This window comes from Lactuca sativa, chromosome 7, assembly GCF_002870075.4.
Source record: "Lactuca sativa cultivar Salinas chromosome 7, Lsat_Salinas_v11, whole genome shotgun sequence".
Lineage (NCBI taxonomy): Eukaryota > Viridiplantae > Streptophyta > Magnoliopsida > Asterales > Asteraceae > Lactuca > Lactuca sativa.
Genome location: NC_056629.2, coordinates 175,177,321 through 175,203,705, shown reverse-complemented (window position 1 = coordinate 175,203,705; position 26,385 = coordinate 175,177,321). Strand labels below are relative to the sequence as shown.

At 31.1% G+C, this 26,385-nt stretch overlaps 3 protein-coding genes and 1 non-coding gene across 4 annotated transcripts; all 4 read left to right on the top strand.

The window, feature by feature from the left end:
- The first annotated feature begins 1,984 nt into the window (after positions 1–1,984).
- Positions 1,985–2,064, top strand: TRNAL-UAG (transfer RNA leucine (anticodon UAG)). Its single transcript has one exon. It is a non-coding gene; the product is annotated as a tRNA-Leu (tRNA).
- Positions 2,065–2,091: 27 nt separating this feature from the next.
- Positions 2,092–4,037, top strand: LOC111902850 (uncharacterized). Its single transcript, XM_023898664.2, has one exon. It carries the CDS (start codon positions 2,368–2,370, stop codon positions 3,901–3,903), a length of 1,536 nt encoding a protein of 511 aa, XP_023754432.1. The 5' UTR covers positions 2,092–2,367; the 3' UTR covers positions 3,904–4,037.
- Positions 4,038–16,249: 12,212 nt separating this feature from the next.
- On the top strand, positions 16,250–19,286 carry LOC111902849 (probable serine/threonine-protein kinase WNK11). The gene is made up of 3 exons (XM_023898663.3): positions 16,250–16,437; positions 16,990–17,517; positions 18,607–19,286. Exons 2-3 carry the CDS (start codon positions 17,014–17,016, stop codon positions 18,991–18,993), a joined length of 891 nt encoding a protein of 296 aa, XP_023754431.1. The 5' UTR covers positions 16,250–16,437; positions 16,990–17,013; the 3' UTR covers positions 18,994–19,286.
- Positions 19,287–21,906: 2,620 nt separating this feature from the next.
- Positions 21,907–25,339, top strand: LOC111902864 (BTB/POZ domain-containing protein At5g48130). Its single transcript, XM_023898674.3, has 4 exons — positions 21,907–22,037; positions 22,128–22,197; positions 22,768–23,862; positions 24,619–25,339. The coding sequence occupies exons 1-4, from the start codon at positions 21,937–21,939 to the stop codon at positions 25,294–25,296; spliced, it is 1,944 nt and encodes a 647-aa protein (XP_023754442.1). The 5' UTR covers positions 21,907–21,936; the 3' UTR covers positions 25,297–25,339.
- The last annotated feature ends 1,046 nt before the right edge of the window (positions 25,340–26,385 follow it).

The following is a 26,385-nucleotide window of genomic DNA, read 5'->3' as shown; positions in this document are numbered from 1 at the left end:
ATTTCACCTAATAGAGATTTCGCTCACAATCCTCTACCTAAAAAAACCAATCTAAATGTCTCAAGAGATTTATTAACAAATTTTGGCATTCAGAAAAGCAACAATAAATAAATCCCAAGAGATCCTCAACCAATTACGTAGGTTGGGGACGGTGTTCCTTGGCGTCTCACGCGTGACTTGGCTTTGTCAAGCCATTCACGAGCTGCTCACACATGTATTCCGTATAATGTAGTGAGTTTTTGTTTTTTTTTTTTGAAACCGTCAACAACAAAGATATATAAACAAAAACTCTAGCAAAACACTAGAGACAAAAAGAGATTTACAAGTTGTTTAGAGAGAATTGTAACCAACAATTCCAAATTAACAAAGAATTGTCTAGATCTATTGCTAATCCAGAGAAAGGAAAGCTCTCTAACAGAGTTAAAAATAATATATTTCCTTATCTTATCATTGTTATAAATGACGTCATTACGAAACCTCCAACGTAATCAAAGAGTAGTGTTAGCCATCGCAACTATCACTCTTCTCTTAATGACACTACATCTGAACGTGCCCACTTGATCAAATAAAGAATTAATACAATCAAAAGAATCGACGTGAATTTCTAACCATTTGAAAATTGTATTCAAAGTTCTGCCAGCCACCTCACATCTAATGAACAAATGATTCAATTGGTCCGCTTCCAAATTACAAATGGGGCATAAAGTATTTGGAATATCAATACTCCGTTGGTCAAGGTTTCTTCTTGTTGGTAATCTATTTCGTCTAATTTTTCCCACTAGAATATTCACTTTTTGAAGGAAAATATCATTCCATATACTCAAAATGGACCCACTTGATATTTTTTTTATCAACCGGTCATCTTCTATCTAGTCTAGTGAGGTTTATAGTCCCCCCTTAATCATCAACCTCAATTTATTTCTTAGACAGTCACATTGACATCTGAATCATTTGGAGAATTGTTGATTGTCGTTCATTTGTTTTATAAATTTTTGTATTTTGTCGGAGATATTTAGAACTCCATTCAAAATCATGTCGAGAGACTAAACTCCCTTCACAACCTCCACTTAATGTTAACATTTTTTTTTATAGATCACGTGAAAACAAGTTAGACACTAAAAGAAATTCATGACATTAAAGAAATACATAATATTGTTCTTCATCTATTATACACATCGGATCATACCGACCTAACAAAAAAAACTTCAACCTAACCAATTTAAGACCACACAATCCAACTCCGGTCTAAACCAACGGTCTGAGTCAATCCCCATTATATTATATTCTAATATTAAATATTTTTCAAAAGCTGATATGTTGCAAATACAAGTTCTTTGTATCTCGTTATCATAATTTGTTTATGTCATGTGTCAAAAATGGAACCATAATCTACAATAAATTTATCAAATTTGTGATGAAATACCATGAATAACAAAGATATATCATATTGAGTAAATTACACGAATGGTCCTTATGGTATGGGGTAATTTACTTACTTGTTTCCTAACTTATTTTTTTAACTCGGAAAGTACTTACTGTTTGTTTTTGTTACACGTTTGGTCCCTAATGTTTGTTTTTGTTACGCGCTTAGTCCCTATCTTACCTAAAAAGACTATTATTTATGTAGGGAAAAGTGGTGGGGTAGGTAAGGTAAGGTGAGGGGAGTGGGGTTGAGGGTGTATTTATTTAAATAAATTAAAAAATCAATGGAAAAATAGTTTTTTAGGTAAGACATGGACTAAGCATGTAACAAAAGCAAACAGTAGAGATTTTTCAAGTTAAAAAAATAAATTAGATACCAAACACGCAAATTATCCTAAATCATAGGGACCATTCGTGTAATTTACTGTGTTATATTTGTTTCTTGTACCATTATCTACGTTTTTGTTTTATTTAAAATGATTCAATAGCGTCAAAAGTTCCTTATGTGAAAAACAACAAATGTTAATTACTTCCTTCCTTAACTCACGAATATTTTCATCAAGACAGTTTGGCCGAGTGGTCTAAGGCGCCAGATTTAGGCTCTGGTCCGAAAGGGCGTGGGTTCAAATCCCACAGCTGTCATATTTATCTTTATATTTTTTTTCTTTCAAAAATTAAAATAACAAAATCGAATTAAAAATCTGAACACCACCGATTTCAATCAAGAAAGGGATCAGACGCAATCATTCTTTGATTTGTTTTGCATTTTTAGCCATATCGCCGCCTTCCACCGCCGTACACAAAACCGCGTTCTTCTTTTGCCGATCTATAGATTCCGAAGACCTCCACCTTTTCGCCCCCTGTTTGCACAAATCGCCATCCCCAAACCCCTAATCTACAGAAATATATTTGCCCTAATTTCACAAACTCTTCAAACCCTAAATCATGTTGTTATCACCAGGCCACTCCCCCCGTCGGCTCTCTTCTCCGTCACCTTCGGTCTCTGAAACACCGATTCATCAAAGCGTTGGATCCTCCAATTCTTTACTCACCACAACCACCAAAAACCCTAGAAAACGCGCTTCTTCCACCGTCCTCGACGAGGACACCTACGTTGCTGCGATCGAGAAGATCATCGAGCGGGACTTCTTCCCTGATATACCTAAGCTCCGAGACCGACTTGATTGGCTGGAAGCTACTCGTACCGGTGATCCTATGCAAATCCGTGATGCGCAGTTGAAGATTATCGAGAGACGCTCTGGGAAAGTTTCGGTTACGGATACAGAAGGTAAAATTCGTACACCTGGTTCAACATTTTTTAGAAATACGACTCCGTTGGAGTTCGATAGGACTCCTGGTACCGATAGTTTTGTGAAGGATGAGCTCTTGAATGCCGCTAGGGAACTTGTTAAGGAAGATGGGTCTGTAGACGCTGATTCTTTAACACTTGATGAGTTTTTTAGAAAGTATACAAGTGAAGACAACGATAGTTTTTCCAAACTCATCGAGAAGGTTAACAGAAAGAAACGAGAAAGGTATGCGTTTTTACTTGAAGGTGAGAATCGAGACACAGCACTGATCGAGGATGCCAAAAAGGACAGAATCACAGATGGATACGGGACATCTGATCAGCCATTAGCAACATTAGAAGGATGGAAATACACTGCAAAGAATCTATTAATGTATCATCCAGCCGATAGAGGAGAAGCCCCATTAACTCAAGACGAATTGGCTGAAAGATTGAAAGGAATGACAAAGGAAATCAGCAAACCCAACACACGTTTCCATGGAAAGATGATGGATTCAAAGCCTAAAGAAGACGACCCCATGTCTGTTCTTTACAACCCTGTTGCAGGTGGCACACCAGTTCAATGGTCCATGTCAGATAGAGATGGAGACAAGTTCAAAAGATACGATTTAGAAGATTTAAGAAAAACCCCAAATCCATTCTACGTTGAATCCAACAAGAAATCAGACAACGGGTATACCTTTGTTAGAACTCCATCTCCTGCACCAGGTGTAGATGAATCCCCTTTCATTACATGGGGAGAAATTGAAGGAACACCTTTAAGATTAGAACCAGAAGATACTCCAATTGACATTGGTGGTAGCGGTAATGGGCCTCAATTCAAGATCCCACTTCCACCTTCAAGAGACTTAAAAGCTCATTCTTTATCAAGAGAAGCTGCCCGAAAACTTAGGGACAGGTCTAAGATGTTTAAGAAACCACCATTGCATAGAGGAGGAAGTGCTAGTCCAGGTGCCCGAACTCTTTCCCCTGCTGCCCAAAAATTTGTGAGAAATGCAATTGCTAAATCTTCAAATTCAAATGTTGATGAATCACTTCGTGCAAGTTATCGTGGATCAAGCCCTGGTTTGTCTACACCAAAAGCTGGAAGAAGTGTGTCCAGGTTAGGAAGAGATGGTAGCATGAGTTCAAGATCACCATCTGTTGGGGAAGGCTCTAATCCTCCTTGGTAATATGTATCTTTGACTTTTTGTTTTCATCAATGATTTGAGATTTTTGTTGAATGATATACAACTTTTAGTCTCATGTGATTCTCTTTAAGTTTGCATAAGTTTGATATATGATCACTCTCTCTTATGTTCTTAAAGGTTGTGTATTTGAATATGCTTTTTCTAATTTGGTTGCTATGTGGGTTTACTCAAGAATGTATTAAATTGTTCTTTGAGCTTGTTGATTTTGGGAAGATCAGATTGAAACATTAAGATTCCCTTTTAATATTTTCTTGAGCATGATTTGTGTTTAATGAGGAAATCTTGATGTTATATTTCGGTATGTAGTTATCTACTAAAGTCATTGAAGAGGGAATGGAATGGAGTATTACTACGGAATGTGAAAAATCATGTTGGGTTGCCATAAAAGAATGGAATTGACCATTACCCATGGAATGTAATTCTTTTTCCCGGGTGGATTTTCATTCCACTGAGGGAGGAGTGCCTTTTTTTTTTTTCATGGATTCGGGGAATGGAATGATATATACAAAATGATCTTTGTGGTATGGCATAACAGGCATCTATAGTCAACTTCAATAAAATGGACAAACGTTGTCCTTGTGTTATTTGAATATTACAAACTTGGTCCTTTCGTCAGACTTGCAGTTTACCACTTCAATAAAATGGACAAACGTTGTCCTTGTGTTATTTGAATATTACAAACTTGGTCCTTTCGTCAGACTTGCAGTTTACCACTTCAATAAAATGGACAAACGTTGTCCTTGTGTTATTTGAATATTACAAACTTGGTCCTTTCGTCAGACTTGCAGTTTACCACTTCAATAAAATGGACAAACGTTGTCCTTGTGTTATTTGAATATTACAAACTTGGTCCTTTCGTCAGACTTGCAGTTTACCACTTCAATAAAATGGACAAACGTTGTCCTTGTGTTATTTGAATATTACAAACTTGGTCCTTTCGTCAGACTTGCAGTTTACCACTTCAATAAAATGGACAAACGTTGTCCTTGTGTTATTTGAATATTACAAACTTGGTCCTTTCGTCAGACTTGCAGTTTACCACTTCAATAAAATGGACAAACGTTGTCCTTGTGTTATTTGAATATTACAAACTTGGTCCTTTCGTCAGACTTGCAGTTTACCACTTCAATAAAATGGACAAACGTTGTCCTTGTGTTATTTGAATATTACAAACTTGGTCCTTCCGTCAGACTTGCAGTTTACCACTTCAATAAAATGGACAAACGTTGTCCTTGTGTTATTTGAATATTACAAACTTGGTCCTTCCGTCAGACTTGCAGTTTACCACTTCAATAAAATGGACAAACGTTGTCCTTGTGTTATTTGAATATTACAAACTTGGTCCTTTCGTCAGACTTGCAGTTTACCACTTCAATAAAATGGACAAACGTTGTCCTTGTGTTATTTGAATATTACAAACTTGGTCCTTCCGTCAGACTTGCAGTTTACCACTTCAATAAAATGGACAAACGTTGTCCTTGTGTTATTTGAATATTACAAACTTGGTCCTTCCGTCAGACTTGCAGTTTACCGCCCATCACGTGCATAGCATGTGAGGGTGTTTTTGTCCTTTTACGAGTTATGTGTCTATTACCATAACACAACGATCATTTTTGTAATTTTCCCTTCTTTTTATATTTTATATTAATTTTGTGATATTTATTATTTTTAAATTAAAAAGAAAAAGTAAATAAACACCCCACTCCACATTTCATCCCCACCCATCTTTTCCATCTCTCCTTTTTTTGTCTATCCCAAACCCTTTTTACGATAATAGGTCGCTGACGACCACTCTAATTTTTTGGCGAGAGATCCATTCTCTTCCCTCTTCTCTATTTATCGTACTTATCCTTCACACTCATTTCCTTGTTCCAAAATCTCCCATCACACCATTACCAATTACCTCACCGGGCCACACATCATCGACGTATTGAATCAAGAAGTCGCTAGAGAAGGCAAAGCCTTACGTGAAGAACACGAACACAACACAGACACCACATCTCTTAGGTGTTGTTTGTTTTGGAAGTGGTTAAATGTCTTTTGCCTTTTTCCAAGTTTGCGGAAGAAGACGTGTTGCGAAACGTCTACCCGCCAGAAGAGAAAAGTGCTCAAAAAGTACTTTTGTAGAAAAACAAACTGAGGCCTTATTCTTTCTCCTCAATCGCTATATCTAGCAACTCTCTCTAATCAATACCATGAGTCGGCATATAGGATCATTGGTGATACTTTCGCCACTCTATTTTCCATCTCACCCATTCTACTGCCCACCTTTGTGCTTTTCCATGAACGATTAAAAGTCTCAAGCCCTATCCTTTTGGAAGACTAGCAACAAAAATCATTGCTGCCTTGGCTGTATCTGGCGAACAAAACCTAGACCCCATTTTTCCCCAACCTTCACACGTCTATCGCCCTCTTTCACTCTTATATTGCCTCCGTCGGAAGTAGATTTGATTACTTCTCCAAAAATCTGGCAAAATATTTATTCATTTATGGGTTTGAACATATTTGACTTATAGGATCGAATTTTGAATTTGCTTTTTGGTTGGAATGAATTTCAGAGTTTGATTTCCGATTTCACTTCTTTGTTTGATTACGAGTTGGCATGAATCTTTGGGGTGCTTTTTTCCGGTTGCAGTGGCGGTGATAATTTACTCTCGTGGCATAGGCGGTGATGATTGACTTCAACGAGAGAGGGAAGGAATAAGTGGTTGGGTTGACAAGAGAGATATAATGGTGGTTATAGTGGCGTTGGCAACAACCAAATGTCAGAATTGAAGATGGAGAAGAGGTGACGATGATGAAGAAAACGGATAAAAATATGTACTCTCCTCTGAAATTGGGCAAAAAGATATATAAGGCTAATTAAACGAGCTACATAAAAGGATGGAAATACCCTTACATGCTATGCATGTGATGGACACTAAACGACAAATAACTGTCGTCTGACGGAGGAACAAAGTTTGTAATATCCAAATAAGAACGACAAGTGACTGGCGCCGTCTAACGGAGGGATAAAGTTTGTAATATCCAAATAAAGATTGAGTTTGTCTATTTTATTGAAGTTAGATTATAGATGTCTATTATGTCATATCACGGAGACCATTTTTGTAATTTTTTCATATATAACTATAAGTTACTTTTATTTATATAATTTTGAATAGTAATTAATCTTTTTAAAATAAAATATGATTTGTCATAATTATAATTTAATATGTTATGGTATCTAGTTCTTTTTATTTTGTAGTTTAATTTAGGTCTAGATATATTTTTAAATATTTACAAAATATATAATACTTATTCCGAATGAAATGAAATATGTTTATATACAAATTATTTTATTAAAATTTATTTTCTAAGATAACATTCATTTCACTATTTATTGGTTTTATTTTATTTTGTTTTTTTATTTATTAATAAGAAACATGTCCCAAGAACTTCCTGTTTATTTGGGCATGAAACAAGAATTGGGTATGCAATGCTCTTTACTCTTTATTGTGACAATCACAATGAAAGTAGGAGAAAACACATTCATATTAAGATATCATTTATATTTATCATGGAATTAGCAAGTAAAAACACACTGTTATTAGGAGAGATCCTTTATACTAAGAATTATAGACAAAACTGTAAAAATGGTCTCTGTGGTTTCACAAAATTTGAAGTTTGGTCCCTAATTTACAAAAACCTCACGGATGGTCCCTGTGGTTTCAAAACTTTTAATGTTTAGTCTTTCCGCCTAACTCCGTCAGCTTTCTACCATTAAGTGAGGGGCATTTTCGTCATTTCAATACCCAGAGACCATTTATGAAAAAAGAAGAAAAAATATAATTATTTAATTAAAGGGCCCCACCCTCTCTTTCTCCCTGCATCTTATCGTTATGGTCTTCTTCTTTGTGTTCACCTGCATCTTTCACACACATACACACTTGACAGGCCTTCACAAAGCCACCGATTTAACACAATGAATCTTTGTTTAAACCCACGATTACAAGTTCATCAGCAAAAGAATGATCATCAAGAAGAGAATGACGAAACATCATCTCCAAAAATATTTATATGAATCCATGATTACAGTAACAAAAACAAGGGAACTAAGTTTAAATCAGTCAGGAAAATGATTTCTTGGCTAAGTAAAAAATATTTATATGCACTAGGTTTGATTTATGCTTAAGCATTTCAACAAACACATCGTGTGCATGAGTTATATGACCAGTTCTTACCTGCTCTGCACCACCCATTGACTAAATTGGTACATGATAATAGACAACATTTGATTCAAATTATGCTTTGTTCACCTATACTTTGTTTAATTCGATTTTGTAAACCTCATGTGAATGATTATGTAACAGTAGCGAAGAAGACGACTTGTGATTTGTTTCACCCGTTAGGACAAGGTAGTAAGTTTTGTTCGCTAGAGAATAAAGGCAGCCGAGAAACTCCGACTTCCCTCCTGTTTCCTTCTGTTTTCGAATCCCAAGCAGATCCCTCGCCATATCCTGCTTCATCCATCGAGTTTCAGTTGAGATTCTCCTACGAAATCACAAGGCAACAACCCATCTTGTTTTCCCTTTTTTTTCACCGATTCCCCAAAAAGCCAGAACAAAACGCCTCACCAGACCACTTTTCCCCTCCGATTTCGCATTCCTTTCCGAGGTAGAAAGAGAGAAGCCTCGCTACTTCGTCCATTCTCTTTTCTTCGGACCAACTGAGCGATGGAGGTGCTACCTCCTCTTTGCGATTAAATCCCTCCATGGATCCATCTGATCGGGCCTCTAGTTTCCTCTTCCCTTTTGCACAAAAGATGAACCACCGGAGGCACACATTTGTTTCGATTGTATTCATTTTTCGCTTTCATTTCCTTCCTTTGATCGATTATTCGATTTGGAGAGAGAGAGAGAGAGGGTGGGGCCCTTTAATTTAATAATTATATATATATATATATATATATATATTGAGAGAGAGAAAAAAAAACCTCATAAATGGTCACTGAGTATTGAAATGACGAAAATGCCCCTCACTTAACGGTATAAAGCTGACGGAATTAGGTGGAAGGACTAACCATTAAAAGTTTTAAAACCACATGGACCATCCATGAGATTTTTGTAAATTAGGGACCAAACTTCAGATTTTATGAAACCACAGGGACCATTTTTGAAGTTTTGTCACAATCCCTATTCTAATAAAAGAATAGTTTTATTTTCCTTTTGACATGTGTCATCCTATTAGGTCTCCTAATTAATGCATATTTTATTCTCCTTTTGCCATGTGTTTACCTTATTATGTCTTCTAATTAATGTATGCCACTTGTCAACTCAATTTCAAATTTCAAATTTTAAAATTTCCACTTTAATTACATTAAATTAATAACATTAGAATAAAAATTAAAATAAAAATAATACAAATGATATAATTTCACATATTTATTTAAATCAATGATTAAAATTTATATAACTAAAAAAACTCTTAATTAATAATTTATTTAAAACAATTAATTAATAATTTTGAGTTTTTACTATAAAAAATTAATTAATTTTGTAACCGTGGTTCCCATGGGTTATAAACTAGTTATACATATATATGTTCACTAAGGTTGTGTTTGTTTTTTGTTTGCAGATATGTGTGGCCTCTTCTGTCTGCGCCGCGCAGACCACGCGCAGACATTAACCTTCGCAGACTGTTTGTTTTTTTGAAGATTGCAGACCTAAAAATGTCTGCGCGCCCTCTTATTGGCGCAGATGTAGACTAAAGTCTTCTAACATCTTCAGACATCTTCTAGCCTAAAAAACATATATATCTTTATTTTTTTTATTTTTTTTTAAAGTTTTTTTTCCAACTTTATTAATGATAAACAATTTGAAAAAAAATACAAAACTTAAAAAAAACGTTCAACGATACAAACATGATATTTTTGACAAATTTATAAATAAAGATTTATTACAATAATAGTCGTTGAAGTTGTTTATATAAATATGAAAAAAATCATAATATATTTTGATATTTTTTTGCCAAATTTTGTAAAACATTATTTAATACAACATCGTCAATTTCTCGAGAAAATATTTATGGTACATTTTTAATAGATTTAATTGAAAAAATCGAAGTTTATTTTCATCTATTTTTGTATCAAATTCTTTGATCACTAATTATAATCTTTAGTTATAACTTTGCAACTAAAGTTGTTGGTTTTTATTAAATATATACGTTAATTCATACCATTTTTATTTTTATTTTTTATATAATAATACATTAAAGTTGATATAGATTCGTTAATTATTTATAACAAAGTTATAAAAATATTAAAAAATCACTTTGAAGTTTAAAAAAATCAGTTTATTTATATTTCAGTTTATTTTAGTAGCCCGCAGATGTTAAAAAAACAAACAGTCTTCTTTTTTCAGACTGCAGACGTTTGGTCCACCTCTTCTACTGCAAAGTTCTACAGATGTAATCCGCAGACTGCAGACATTTTGTCTTAGAAAAAACAAACAGTAACTAAGGCGTTATCAAAAGAGAAGTTGGGATCACAATTTCTATGCTTAAAACAGTAGTCTACGTAGTGCATTTCTACAAGAAACGTTCACCAAAAAAAGGTTCACAATATCACATGACTCCACATGGGTTCATTCAAATGAGCAAAAAAAAGGTTTCTTATTTTCATATTCACAGTTTGCTTCAAGATATGATGGAAATGTGTTTTAAGATTACATTTCTTTCTTTCTTGCTTTTACTTAAAGACGAATCCTATGCACCTTTCTTTTTTCTTCCTATTTGTTTATTGTATTTCTTATAATGATCACATGCCCACATATAGATTAAATTTAAAACCCAAATGGACTTTGTAACCACTTGTGTGATAATAGAGGTCTCTGATATGTATCACATTTTCTATCACAAAGGAAGTAGCCATGATCGTTTTTTTTTTTTTTTTTTGGGGGGGGGTGGGGTTGGGGGGGGGGGGGGGGGGGGGGTTGTGTTATAGAGTTTAGTGATTATTGTTAACCCTTTTTTACAGCCTGTTATTTTTTTTTCCATATCTACTAACTTTATTTAAGAAAACCCTATCTCTAAATATCATCTTCAATGCACAAGTTTTATTTATTTTTTAAAATAATTATATATGTAGACCCACCGATTTTAGATATTTTATAAATGCCTCTAATCTAAGTTATCTTTTTCAAACTCAAGTTATATTTGATGTTGATCAACTATGTAGTTCTCAAAAAACAATAAAAAATATTCAATTTTATATTATATGTTTAACAAAATAGATTAATTAGTCAAATATAATAAAATTTAAAATAGGATGAAGGGGGCAAATGAAAATGATACTGAGATGGGATAACACAATATAAGATTCAGAGGTTGAGGATAAAAGAAAACTCTTCATTCTAATGGTATTAACATCAACACAGATTAATTGAAATAGAAATAAGCTATAAAATAATCTTTCATTGTAGATGTTTTAAGACTCATTTGTTTTGGATTATCTGAGAGGCCAAGCAACATATAATCATGGATTAATGTTAAATAAAAAATTTAATTTTCAATTTGTTATAAACGATATCTAAATAATTATGCCATTAGATGTTTGATTACTAGTATTATTCCTAATTGTATCTAATTGTATACGTAAAGCATCAACAATGGTTACAACATCATGATTGGCTTTTAAAACTTTCCTTTTTTATACAGTTTCATATTTAAGATAGAAACAAAGTTGCCAAAAAATACAAGTATTTTTAATGTGAGAATAATACTAAACTTATGTCCGTGAATCAATAATACTTATTGGTAAACACTCATAAATGCTTTTTAATTGATAATTAGATTATAATCCGCTGAACACAAGGAAACACATTAAAAAATATACAAATGTCTACAGATATTGCATAATAATTATTAAAAAAAATTATGGTTATTATTATTATTGAAATGTATAAAAGATATATTGATATCGATAAATATTTATAATCGTTGAAAGACCTCTTTGTAGATAACATTTTTTGTTTTATTAGTTGAACGACATTTCTCGTCACATATGAGTACGTTCAAAATAATAGATAATTTCATTAGTGCAATTTGATGAAAGATTGATGAGTAAAACAATAGGGACAATACTTTTAACTTCTTTTTTTTCTTGAGGAAGATGAATCATCACTTGAACCTATCACTTTATTTTAGTTATAATGTTATTTATAAAAGTTAAATATAAATATATAAGCATATTGGTAAGTTCAATTATTTTATATGAGGAAAACAATAATTATAATGAAGAAACATTATCTAAGAAATAAATACTTGAAATATTTTTTGAGGTAAATCAGGATCATTAAAAAAAAATTTATAAGAGAAATACAAATTTAGATTTGGTGAGTTATGGATGAAAGTACTGACGAATATTATTTGGGAGAGAATTGTATTTTATAAGGTATAATACTATGACAAAATTCAAAATATGTATATTTGTTATGTAAATTTATAAATTTTATTGTTACTATATAAATATAAAAGAAAGTAGGTTGGTATGTTATACAAAAATAAAAATTTAATCACTTTGTTTTAGTTTTAATTTTGCTTATAAATCGAATATATATATATATATATATATATATATATATATATATATATATATATATATATATATATATGCATATTTGTAAGTTTTATTATTTTATATAAGGAAAGTAATAATTATAATGGGGCAAAATTATCTAAAAATAAATGCTTGAAATATTTTTGAAGGGAAAAAACCGGGATCATTAAAAAAATTTATATATGGAAAATACAAATTTAAATTGGGTGAAATTATGGATGAAATTAATGACGATTAAATTTGTAGATTATGACCGAATCTGAATTTGATAAAGGAAACACGTAAGTTATCAAAATAATTTTTTTATGGATATAAGGAAAAATACAAATATAAATTTTATAAAGAAACACATAAAAAATAAATGTTTGAAATATTTTTGGAGGGAAAATCGGGATCATTAAAAAAATTTATATAAGGTAAATACAAATTTAAATTGGGTGATATCTTAGATGAAATTAATAATGATTAAATTGGTAGGTTACGATCGGAATCCGATTTTGGAAAATTTGAATTTGATAAAGAAAACGCGTAAGCCATCAAAATATAATTTTTTTTACGTAGAGGAACATATAAAAAATGCATATAAAGTTATAAAAAACCTACACAATAAAAAAATAATAATGCAACATAAAAATCTATCCTAATAAATAAGTATCATTTTGTCAGATGTTATTTTGTCATTCATTTTTCCATATGACATTTTTGAATTAACTATTTTCCATTTGTCATTATTCTATGTTTTTCAATTATTTATAAATGTTACTTAATTATATTGTTATATAAGCATAAACATTCTAATTAGACATTCCTTCCATAATAATGTTACTTAATTTAATTCTATACTAACAACCAATGTACTTTTTTTTACTATATTAAATATTGACAACTATTTCATTTATTCAAATAACGTCATAGAGTATAATTTATGGAATATTAAATGTTATATAGATTTAATTTTAGTATTAAATATTTACAAATATTTCATTTATTCAAATAAAATCATAGGTTTCCGATTTCTCATGACCGATATATGATCTTTCAAAGACACAAATTAGGGAAAAATGTTGAAATAAGAGCTTGAGCTTTTTAAATAAAAAAAAAACCCACATACGCACATTGCTATTAACTAAATATGTTAAAAACAAAATAGAAAATACAATGCACTTTGTATCCACTGAACACAGTTACAACAAATCAAAAGAAATTTAAAAATTGTAATTCAAAACATTATAGATTAAAGTCAAAGTACATTGCTTTTAACTAAAGGGGTTAAAAACCAAGAATTATGGGTAAATATGTCAAATTAATAGCAGTATAATATTGATAATTAAAAACACTAAATGGTAAATGGTAGTTTTCAATCAACAACTACCGTGCAATCAAAACAATCATCGTAAGACATACATACAGTTAATCAAAAGTTAATGTGATTTTCTCATGGACATTTTATCAAACATGTAGAGTGCAACATCAAAATGCAAGGTTAGAAAGATAAAAATAAAAGATTGAATAACTAATACCAACATTTATAATCAAGATTATTCATGTATTCAAAGATCAGAGTTATACAACACTTATGAGAATAAAAAAATCGAATACAATAACTAAAAATTAAGAACATCATATTAAAGAAGGAGCATGGATGACAAACGTAATGTTGCAAAGTGTGATGTTGTTCGAGCGTGATGCTGCAAATGCTCTAAAGAAGACATAATGTACGAACAACAACACATGATTTATACATCACTTTCAACAATGATTATGTAAAGGGTATCAAATTTCGAATTCTTTGATTCCTTGAAATTGTGTGACGATATCTCGTAATCTTGTAGATTCGTTTCATATAATAGGTGTGAATTGAAAGGACATATGAAAGGTGACATGATTTTAATTAGAAATGAATGAAATTGACTTTCAAAAATTATAATGAGGTTTAAATAAGTTGAATATATTCCTTTTATGAATGACATTAACATTAAATCAGTTAGTCAAGCTTTCAAATTTAGTCAAAATTAATTTTATTTTATTTTATTTTAGTATGACATCATCAAAATGATCAAAGTGTTGAAATTACTAATGAAACACAATGAATGACCCTGATTGTTGAAATTAATCAAGTATAATATCGATAACTAAAAACACTGAAGGGTAAATGGTAGTTTTCAACCATCAATTACCGTGCAATCCAAACAATCTCAGAAAAATTTACTTATGTAAGACACACATACATACATACATACAGTTAATCAAAAGTCATTATACTTTTCTCATAGGCATTTTATCAAATATGTCGAATGCAACATCAAATGCAAGGTTAAAAAGACAAAATTAGAAGATTGAAAAATTAATACTAATATTTATAATTGAAGATAATTCATGCATTCAAGTACAACACTGATGAGAATAAAAAAAAATGAACACAATTAATAAAAGTTAAGAACATCATACTAAAGAAGAAACCTGAATGATGAACATGATGCTACAAAATGTGATGTTGTTTGAACATGATGTTGCAAAGGATCTGAAGAAAACATAATGTACGAACAACATCACATGATTTATACATAACTTTCAACAACAATTATGGAAAGGATATCAAATTTCAAAATTTTTGATTCTTTGAAATTGAGCAACGATATCCTATAATCTTGTAGATAAGTTTCATATAATAGATTGAATTGAAAGAATATAAAAATGGTGTAAGCTAAGAACGTGATTTTAATTAAGAATGAACGAAATTTACTTTCAAAAATTATGATAAGATCTAAATAAATTGAATATATATTCTTTTTATAAATGACGTTAACATTAAATCAGTTAGTCAAGCTTTCAAATTTAGTCAATAATTATTATTTTTTTTATTTTAGGATGATATCATCAAAATGATCCAATGGTTTATATTAATCAAGAAAAAACAATAAATTACTCTGATTGTTGAAGGTGATGTCATTATGTTTCTCTTTTAATATATAGAGAAGATTGTTGGTTTTATGGTTTTTAATGATTGCATTTTATGAAACTTAATTAGAAACAATTCCATTGAAGTCAGTTTCGGTTTCAATTTCGGTTTCAAAGTTTCAAAAACCAACGGTTCGAGTTCCAAACAATTAAGACAGATATATGTCTATATTCACCTCTATCACAAACTAGGTTACATAAGTTGGTATTAAATGTCTTGCTAACTCCAAATCTTTTTTGATACTTGTGTAAATATCAATTAGCTCAAGATTGTCACATTTTGCATATGAGGGGGAGGTGTCGTTTTTAGTGTGATTCGTTGATATTTTCATTGTTGATATTTTGATTCAATGTATTGTTGGGAGCACTTTTTTAGCCAACAACAAAACCATGGAAGTTATTATTAGTGTGTTCAAGTGGGATGGTGTGCACGGGTGTCACATGAATTTTGCTTTGCTTTTTTCATTGAATTCTTATATGGACACCTAAAGAAAAGATTATTTGGAATTTTGTGATTTCAATGTAACAGAAGTATGGAATTTAAACATAAGTAAGTGTAATTTTATTATTAATATTTGATACAAAACAAAACCCATTTTTTATTATATTGATAGTAAAAGATAATAATATTTAATTTCATTCTAGTTTACCGTTTTCTAAAAATCAAAATAAATTTCTATTTTCAAACATCATTATATTTTTGACTCACCATATTGTTTAGAAAAACGTTCAAAGCTTATCTTTAGATTTTATTCCAAAACGACGTCATATTATTAAAAAAATACTACACTACGTCAATGCACATAATCTTCTCGTGCACCTCTGTAGTTCTCCTCGTTAAGCAATCCCATATATAGCCATGGCCGGTTAACCATTCATCCTTCTCTCATGCTCGCGTAATCTCTGGAACACTTACAGAAATCGAAGATCTTGAAGAACTTCTAGTTGATTCTGCATTCGTCGAGGTAATTAACTATCAGTTTTACAGGTTAATTTTTCAGTTGTTTCTTCTTCCTCTTCTTATGATCATTATTTGCTTTTCTCCTACGACTAATCTCGAATCCCTAAAGTTTGATGTGATGTAATTATATCACTGAATACATTCAATTAGGTCTTAGAATTTCGATGTTTCGATTGAATTTTGTACTCATTCATTTTGATTGAGTGCTGACAATGGATTTGCGTAAACGGTGATCATACTTGAGGACTCTTTGTGTAACGATCAATCGATAATTCATGTCAAATGTTCGAGTAAGGTGTTGATTACGTCGTTGGTGAAGAGGTTTAACTATTGTTCATGTTGAATTCATGAATACACTAACTGTAGATGATTCGTGTTTGTATAGGATCATTACTAATTTTGCTTAATTCACAATGCTAGAGTCGATAACTGATAGATGATACGACTTACGAGACTCAATTACGCCTGTTCAATCTCTTTAATCAGCTTTGGGAAGAAAAAAAACACGGTGTTTGAACTTTTAGCTAAATATTGCGAATTCTGTTTGAAATCACAGGTTCAGAGAAAAAATTTCCGAACAATGCCAACTGCAGATCCTGAGACATCTGATCAAGACAGAGAACTGTTCGTTGAGGTTGATCCATCAGGAAGATTTGGGAGATACAGTGATCTGTTAGGAGCTGGTGCAGTAAAGAAGGTGTACAGGGGATTTGATCAAGAAGAAGGAAGAGATGTGGCATGGAACCAAGTAAAACTAAGAAGCTTCGGTGGAGATCCATCTGTTCTCAAGAGACTGTTTTCAGAAATCAAACTGTTACAGACATTAGAGAATGAAAACATCATTGTTCTTTACAGTTTCTGGAGGGATACTAAAAACAGCACCTTGAATTTCATCACAGAAGCATGTGCTTCAGGTAATTTAAGGGATTACAGGAAGAAACATAGACGGGTTTCATTGAAGGCATTGAAGAATTGGTCAAGACAGATTTTAAGAGGCTTGGAGTATCTTCATAATCATGAGCCATGTATCATTCATAGAGATCTTAATTGCAGTAACATCTTCATCAATGGAAACATTGGAAAGGTAAGTACTTTCTTTTATCTCAAGCATTGTTAAATCATTGGAGCTCATTTTAAGTTTGGTATATGAATATATATATGATGCATCTAAACTCCATGAACTAGCATTAACCGGAATTAATAATACAAGACTAACATCAAATAAATGGGTGATCTGTAAATTCTTCTTTAATTAATGACATTATGAAGGATTATAATAATTTAGCACATGACTTGCTTTTTTGGTCAAAAGTTCTTTGTGGGACGGAAAGTGTGTTCATCATTAATTTTGTGTTAAGCATGATCATCATTAGAAATGAAATTAATGGAAATGTGAGACTGAATAACATATGGCATTTGTTAGTGATAGAATAATAATACTAATAATAATAATAATAATAATAATAATAATAATAATAGAATTAGTTTACTTTTTGCTAAAGTACTTGCTTGTGATATATATTATGAACCAATAGCTATAAAGATTCATTTCTCTTTTCTTTTTGGCTTACAGAAGGAAGAAAAAATATTTTCATGATCACTACTATAAAACCAAGCATCAGGGAATGATTAGCGACATTTTTAAAGGATAATTATAAAATTATCGCTTATATGTTCTATATAGATATATACATGCATACATGTATATACAAACACAAACATATACATACATACATGCATAAGAGACTCATACATTTACACATATTTACATATGTTTACACACATAGTCATGCATATATGTTGGAGTTTTCTTTCTCCATAATAACTCTTTTGGAGAGTAAACCAAGGACTCCACATATTTCTTACATATATAGATACATACATACCTAAACATATATACATATACAACATACACATACATGATACATACATATACTTCCTTACATACATACAATACATACATATACTTTCGTACATACACATCCATATACATACATTGATACACATACATATATACAAATATACACATAGATACATACACATACAAATATGCATGTACACATAAATACATACACACGTACAAATACCAATACATATATGTATATACATACACAAAAATACTCATGTATACACATACACATACATATATTCACATACATACACAAACTTTCAGGTCAAAATCGGTGACCTAGGTTTAGCAGCAGTAGTAGGAAAAAACCACAACGCCCATACACTACTAGGAACACCCGAGTACATGGCTCCTGAGCTTTATGAAGAAGACTACAACGAATTAGTTGACATTTACTCATTTGGCATGTGTCTTCTAGAAATGGCTACAATGGAAATACCCTATAGCGAATGTGACAGTATTGCTAAAATATACAGAAAGGTTACAAGTGGTGTAATGCCTCAAGCATTTAACAAAGTAACTGATCTTGAACTAAAATCATTCATTGAAAGATGCATTGGTCAACCACGGGTTAGACCCTCAGCCTCGGATCTTCTTAAGGATCCGTTTCTTATGGAGGCTAATAGCGAAGAGAGTGATTGTAGTGTTTGATGTGACAGAGACTGTCTGTCGGGATACAGTTTACCTTTTCCTGTTATATATGTTGTTATGTTGTGTATATATTATGTATAATATCGTGTGTTCTTTTATTTTTTTATTTTTTGTATTGGATTCACATCCGATTAGTTGTTTTATGTTTGTGAGAAAGAAGGGTTTCGAATGGTTTGAGGTCGATTCATGAATGTAAGGATTTTATTAGAAATTAGGGCTTATAAAGCTAGGGTTTGTACTTGTATTCATTCAAGTTTCAAGTGCTTTTGATTCTTATAAAAGTTTATAGCATATTTTTGTGTGTTTTATTTATAAAAAATGTGTATATAATAAAGAGCAAAATAGTGAATTTTATATGAAGTTGCATGAGGTGAACGTGTGAAAAGTGGTACAACACCATGGAGAAAAATGCAAGTGTGAGGTTTAGGGATCAAAAGTGTGATAAAATGGTACTATGGGGTAAAATTGCAAACGAAAGTGAGTATGAAATGAGGACAAAATAATTTGTTTACATGCATTTAACGGCTTGGCGTGGGGATTATAGACAAAATGCAATGACAAAGTGGTACACCACATGGATAAAAGTGCAAACAAAATCTAGGTATATAAATGACATTGGACAAAATAGTCATTTTATATGTATTTAACAACTAGAATCTTACCATTGCAAAATGATAAAAAAAAATGCAAAAAATTTGGGATGCAACTGAGGGCAAAATAGTCATTTTATATGCATTTTATTTCCAAAACTACATGGCGTGACATGAGGGTAATGACCAAAAACATGACAAAATGGTAACACATGGATAACATAAGCAAGAAAAAGTGAATGCAGAGAATAGAAAAAATAGTCATTTTACATGTATTTAACAACCGAAATTATGTGGTGTAAGAGTCCATGACAAAGCAAGTGACAAACCAATACCATAGAGATAAAAAAAATGCAACAAAAAGTGGATATGTAAGGTCATCCGTAATATCCACCACTAACCATTATAATGGTGGATGTCACATCATCACCACTAACCTTTACTAAACATATAAGATATCTAACACTAAACACACCACTCCACCTCATTTTTTAATTTAATTTAAATAAAAAAATACATAAAAATCATATAATTTTTTTATATACAAGTTTTCATTAATTTAAAATACCAAATTACATTAAATAAAAACTACGTTAATTAAAATAAAAAATAAAAATAACATTACAAATAAAAATAACATTAAGAATTAAGAATTAAAAACCTACAAATACCAAACTTCTAATTTGTGTTAAGTAAGGTTATTCCATTTTAAGGAATTCTTCAATTTTTACAAAGCTTTGACATGTCTAAAATGATTATGATTTGTGTTTTCATATGGATCCATGGCAAAATTAACTGGATCGATATCGGCTTCGTGTATGTTGTTTATAACAAAATTGTAAATTCCATTGAACTTAGAAGATTTGGTCCTCATATCGCGCCACTTCGAGCATATTTCATCAATATTTCGAATTGCACAACCCATTAAACCATGGAAAACACTTTCAACATTTATCCGAAAAGAACTAGAAGTTTGACCGACGCCTTCTTCTGAAACCGTCACTCATGCTTGTGTTAATTTCTCTTCCTCTTCGTGGCAACCATACCGGATGGTCTAACAGAGGGCAGCATAGTTATTTTATATGTACTTACTGATTTGAAAGTACATGGTGCAAGGGTTAGTGACCAAAAAGCATGACAAAATATTACCATGGCAAAACATAAAAATAAAAATTGGACTAAACTCATAATAACCATTATACTATAGGGACTAAAAGTGTAATTTACTCTACAATAAATTAAATTTTCTAAAGGATTTGTGGGGATTGAGTAGTGTGGGAGGAAACAATGCAAAGAATAAGGAATTAAAAAGTCAGAGGAGGATTTCAGGAGCCGTGCCGTCCTGGTTGTTAACTTATGCTACAATCCACACGAAAGACTTCATATTCACTTCATCTCCTTTCTTTCACACTTCATTTTAATTTAAAATAATAAATTTCACCAATTAAAATCTCCAAATTTTTAAGGAGTTTGCATAAAGTTAGAAATTAACAAAACTTATTAGTTGTTACATGTTTTTTTACTTAATATAAGTTTAATATATTAAAGATTTAATATAAACAGTTATACGTGAATGTTTTTTTTTTCTTAATCAATACACAATGACTTACACAAACAAACAAACAAAATAAATAAATAACATTGGGTTATATTTCAAGATGTTAACTTTTTACTTATTTGTCTTCTTTTTCCTTCAAACTATCTCATGTTAATATTGATGATTATTGTTATATTATAATGAAAGAGAACGGTTCATTCGGTCTACAAAAGAAAACGTACCTTTTGTATATAAAATTTTATTAAGACTAACATCATTACTCACTTAGGTTGTGTTTGACATGCCGCAACTAATTTATCAATTTAGCAGATAACAACTAACTTTTCAACTAATATAACTAAATATATTTTTAAATAAGAAAAAAAAATAGTCTCTAATATAAAAACAAAAGAAAACAAGTTGGAGGGGTTTGTAGGTGAATTAGGACACAAAAAGTGTATAGATTATCAAAAACGTCACATGTGAGAAGTTTAAAAAGGTTAAGATTAACACCCTTTGATCACATTTTCAACCTTCCCAAAATTCAAGAAACAAACTTCGAAACCTTAAAAAAATCACCATTTCTTCTACTAACACACGTGTGCATTCTACTTTGACCAACACAATCCCACTCATCCAACGGCTGAAATCCATTTTAAAATCATCTGGTTTTCTGGATTAATCTAGAACTAATAACACCGTACCATTTTCATTTTTATAACATCAGAAAATCCGGATCAAGCAATTATAATCATTAAAAGACTCAAAAAAGATGGTTAAATTCTGAGTTTGTTTGTAAGGTTTGCATACTCACAAATGAATGCTTCTGGTTCCACTTCTCTTTCTGCTTCCATACTTTCAAGTCCTTTGTCTTCTCCAAATGTCACTGCTCTTCTCAAGATCAAGATCATTTCATGGTGAGTAATCAAATTATATTCCAAAAAATCACAACTTTATCTATTTTTTTAATTGAATTCAATCATACCCTTTTCATGTTTGTGAATCAGGAGTCAAGAAACAGGTTTACCCGCTTCAGTTTGTGTCCATGTTGCTAACAGAATCTTCAATCTTCACAAGGTAAGTTGGATAAAAAAGGATCATCATAATCATAAACATGCATGATTACAAAATTGTTCATATTTTCGCAATAAAATGACAACAAGCAATTGTGAAATTACGAAAGAATTGTAAGACTACTTTTTATCGATAAAAGGATGCAAAAAAAAGCTTCAATCTTTTTTGCAAAATATGAACAATTTTGTAATTTTATTGCGAAAAAAAATGATTTATTTTTGTAAGGTCTTAGTGGGTCAATTGTGAGATTGCAAAAATTCACAAGATTACTTTTTACTACTAAATGCTGAGAAAAAAAAATAATCTATTTCTTTTTCTTTCCTAAATGACGAACAATTTTGCAATTTAATTGCGAAATATAACTTTCATTTTCTTTTTTAACTTTCAAGGCTTTTTGTGGTGTATACCATTTAAAAAAAAGTTATGGTTCGACTAATTACGAAATTGGTGGTCCTCATAACAAAAAGATAATCAATTTATGAAATGTCACATCATGATTAGATAAAAAAAAATTATCAAAAGTTTTATATTCTAAAAATTTTTTAACATCATTTCTCATGATCTTTATTACAGTATCCTTTATTCTCCAAAAGCGGATACTTCAACAGAAAACTAACCGAATCAAACGAAATTAAGTTACCCGATAACTTCCCAGGTGGACCCGAGGCTTTTGAAATGATCTCACTTTTCATATATGGATCATCCACATTAGTCGACCCTTTTAATGTTGCAGCATTAAGATGTGCATCCGAATATCTAGAAATGACTGAAGAATACACTTCAGGCAACTTATGTGAACGTTTTGATATATATTTAAACCAAGTAGTATTACAAAGTTGGGAAGACACATTAATTGTCCTACAACAATGTCAAAATCTTGTCCCATGGGCTGAAGAGCTTTTGATTGTGAGTCGATGCATTGAATCTTTAGCTTTCATGGCTTGCATGGAGATTCTTGATCCAGAAAGAAGAAGAGATCAACCCGTTGTGACTTTAGAAGCTTTAAGCTTTCAAAAATGGAGTGATGAAATGGTTCAAGAGGTCTTGAGCCAAGATGTGTGGATAAAAGACCTTATCGCCCTTCCGTTTGGGTATTTCAAAAGGGTAATCGCGTCTTTAAGAAGACAAGGGATGAAAGAAAAATACGTTACACCGATTGTATTATTCTATGCGAACTCTATACTTTCTGATGAAAATGGAAGGAAAGAAGATATAGCTATGTTGCTAAAAGGGATTCTTGATTTGCTTAATATGGGTGAAAAGGGTAGTAAGGTAATTCCAGTTGGGTTTTATTTCATTTTGCTATCTAAATCGTTGAAACTTGATTTAGACAAGGAGTATACTCTAAAGTTACAAAATCAGATTTCTGGGGTGTTACATATGGCGCAAGTTGAAGATTTTGTTGAAACGGAAAGTGGGACAGGTGGCATTGAGATGGAGATAATAGAGAATATATTTTCGACTTATGCTTTGTTTAACATGTGTGGAAATAATAGTCCTTCACCTTATAATTTTGTTGTTGCGGAATTATGGGACTCATATCTTACTCGTGTAGCTAGTGACATGAAAATGGAGTTGAAAAGATTTATGGAGCTCATTGAAATTGTACCCGTATCTTGTAGGCAAAATCATGATCATCTTTATAGAGCTTTGGATATTTTTCTACAGGTAACTTTTTTTACTTTCACTTTTGGTATCATAATTTTCTTGAATTTGACCTCAAGGTGTATCAAATACGGTGATATACTTATAGAAATGGTCAGGAGTTCAAGTCTTAAACTCCAAGAGTTTCAATTTCAACGTGGATTGAGCTCTTTAGTGCTGATAAATAGTAAGACACCATAATAGAACACCAAATGGGTTATAATATTCATTTATACCAAATTTGATGTTAAACTTCATTTTATACAATTTAGTTCATCAACATTGGATTCTATATATTTTTAGTTTATTATAGGTATAATTTATTTGAAATGTTAAGTCGTTTTAATAATTTATTACACCATAATATTTAAATAAAACAATAATTTGCATATATACAAGTAATTTAATTTGGTTATGATTGTCAAATAATATAATTTGTGATTTATTATAATAAAAAAGATCTTTATTAAATTTATAAAAGCTAATTAAGATAAATATATTTTATAAAAAAATATAAGTGATAAAAATATATCTTAGATATTTCTTTTGGGTGTTAAAATGGTGTAATGGGTTGCACACATCCTTCTTTACATCAAATATTTGATCATTTTGGTGAAAAAAATAGTTTAATTGAGTGGAGATGATTTTATCATACTATTGTCATATTTGATTTACATCTTACATAAAAATAAACATTTTTAGAAATAATTACTTGGTTTTTTTTATTGTTATATATAAAAACATGTGTATTGATGCTTTTTTTTCTTTTTCTTTTTGCAGATGCACCCCGAATTGTCACAAGACGAAAAGAGTACGGTATGCAAATACATCAACTGTCAAAAACTATCACAAGAAGTTTGTGTCGAAGCCGTCCAAAACGAATTAATGCCTCTACGGTTAATAGTCCAAGCACTTTTCATTCAACAACTAAACACACACAAAGCCTTAAAAGAATGTTCGGACTCCTTTCGATACACACACAATGGAGACTTTTCGGGAAGTCTCACAAGCTCAAGATACGCACACTCAAAAAGCCAAAATCTTGTAGAGAGTCCATGTGATTTACAAGACACGAGAAACAAACCACTCAGTTTCTTGATACAAAAAGATTTATCATCTCAAAAACCCGAGTTACACAAGACAGAATATGAGTCTACAAGTTTCAGAATTCAATCACTTGAACAACAATTGATGACATTGAAAAGAACCCTTCAATTACAAAACACGTCCAAGAAAGGTGGACAGGTTTCAACAAAAGGCGAGTTAGAGGGAAGAACAATGAATAAAAGGAGAACCCCAATTGGTCAAATGACTAATTGTATAGGGACAGTGAATTTTGCTTCACAAAGGAAGTATGCTAGTAGGTTGCTTAAAGTGTTTAGAAGATTTAGTTTGTTTGGTAGAACAAAACCCAAGAGAAAACAAAGTGTAACTAGCATTCGGCCAAAATCAGTGTAAAAATGTCCCTTTTTAGCAACGCAATTTGCTTCTTTAATATATATTTTTTTGTTTATAGGCCATGTATAACTTGTTTATAATTTTCTATTGATTATAACAATGTTTAAGATTATGTGGCATACTCTTAATGACGATGTGACAATATAAATGAAAGAATAATGCCAACTGAAAATAAAATGAAAAAAATAATTTAGAGATTCAACCTTTCATTAAGGCTGATGGGAGTGGAGGTGCTAAGGAGCCCGTTAGCACTCGCTAAGAAGAAAGAACATCGCCTCCTAGCTCTCGCTAGGGGGCTCGCTACCTTTAAGCTCGTCAATGGCATAACGAGGGAAGAGAGAGAGAACATTGATTAAATCTTATTAGCTATTGACTTTTCTTTAAAATCTTAACCAATCAATCAGGTGTAAGTTATTTCAATTCTTTTTTATTCCATTTGATGGAAGTTTCAAAATCACATCCTTATCTTTTCTTAATAGTTCACTTTTTGTTTGAAATATATAGATAAAATATATGTTTTTGTTGTAAAAAGTTAAAAAATTAAGAACTTGTTAAAATGTCAAATAAATGTTTGTGTGTTATTATGTCATATTATTTAAATCAAAAAAATGTTTGTGTAATATTAAAAAAATGGTTGTTTATTAAAATAAAGTAATTAAATTAAATTAGAAAAAGAAAATAAAAAAATGGAGTGCTAAGAGTGTTACCACTCTCTATCAAATGTTAAGATATTATGCTAAATAGAGAAAAATGAGATGACACTAAAAAAAACATGACGTAGCAAAGTGTTAAAAGCTCCTCTTAACCTAACAAATGGCGCTTTTGGCAAAACAAAGTTATTAGTTGGAAACTAGAAGTTAAATCCTTTATTTATGCATGTATATTCGATAAAAGTAAATTTAACTTTTGAAAGAGTAAAAATATAAAAATCAAAAAATTAAAATCACCCAAAAGTTATTTGAAATGATTTTGTATCAGAAGTTTTTATTTAAAATAAAGATAAAACTTCAAAAATGGTCCCTATGGTTTCTGAAAATATCAAGTTTAGTCCCTAAGTTTAAAAAACCTCACAGATGGTCCCTGTGGTTT

Excerpts from the sequence above, each read along its gene's own strand:
- LOC111902850 (XM_023898664.2), top strand. The coding sequence starts at position 2,368 with ATGTTGTTATCACCAGGCCACTCCCCCCGTCGGCTCTCTTCTCCGTCA.
- LOC111902849 (XM_023898663.3), top strand. The coding sequence starts at position 17,014 with ATGCCAACTGCAGATCCTGAGACATCTGATCAAGACAGAGAACTGTTC. Across the intron at positions 17,518-18,606 it reads TCAATGGAAACATTGGAAAG|GTCAAAATCGGTGACCTAGG; the intron begins GTAAGTACTTTC and ends ACAAACTTTCAG.
- LOC111902864 (XM_023898674.3), top strand. The coding sequence starts at position 21,937 with ATGAATGCTTCTGGTTCCACTTCTCTTTCTGCTTCCATACTTTCAAGT. Across the intron at positions 22,038-22,127 it reads AAGATCAAGATCATTTCATG|GAGTCAAGAAACAGGTTTAC; the intron begins GTGAGTAATCAA and ends TTTGTGAATCAG. Across the intron at positions 22,198-22,767 it reads GAATCTTCAATCTTCACAAG|TATCCTTTATTCTCCAAAAG; the intron begins GTAAGTTGGATA and ends TCTTTATTACAG.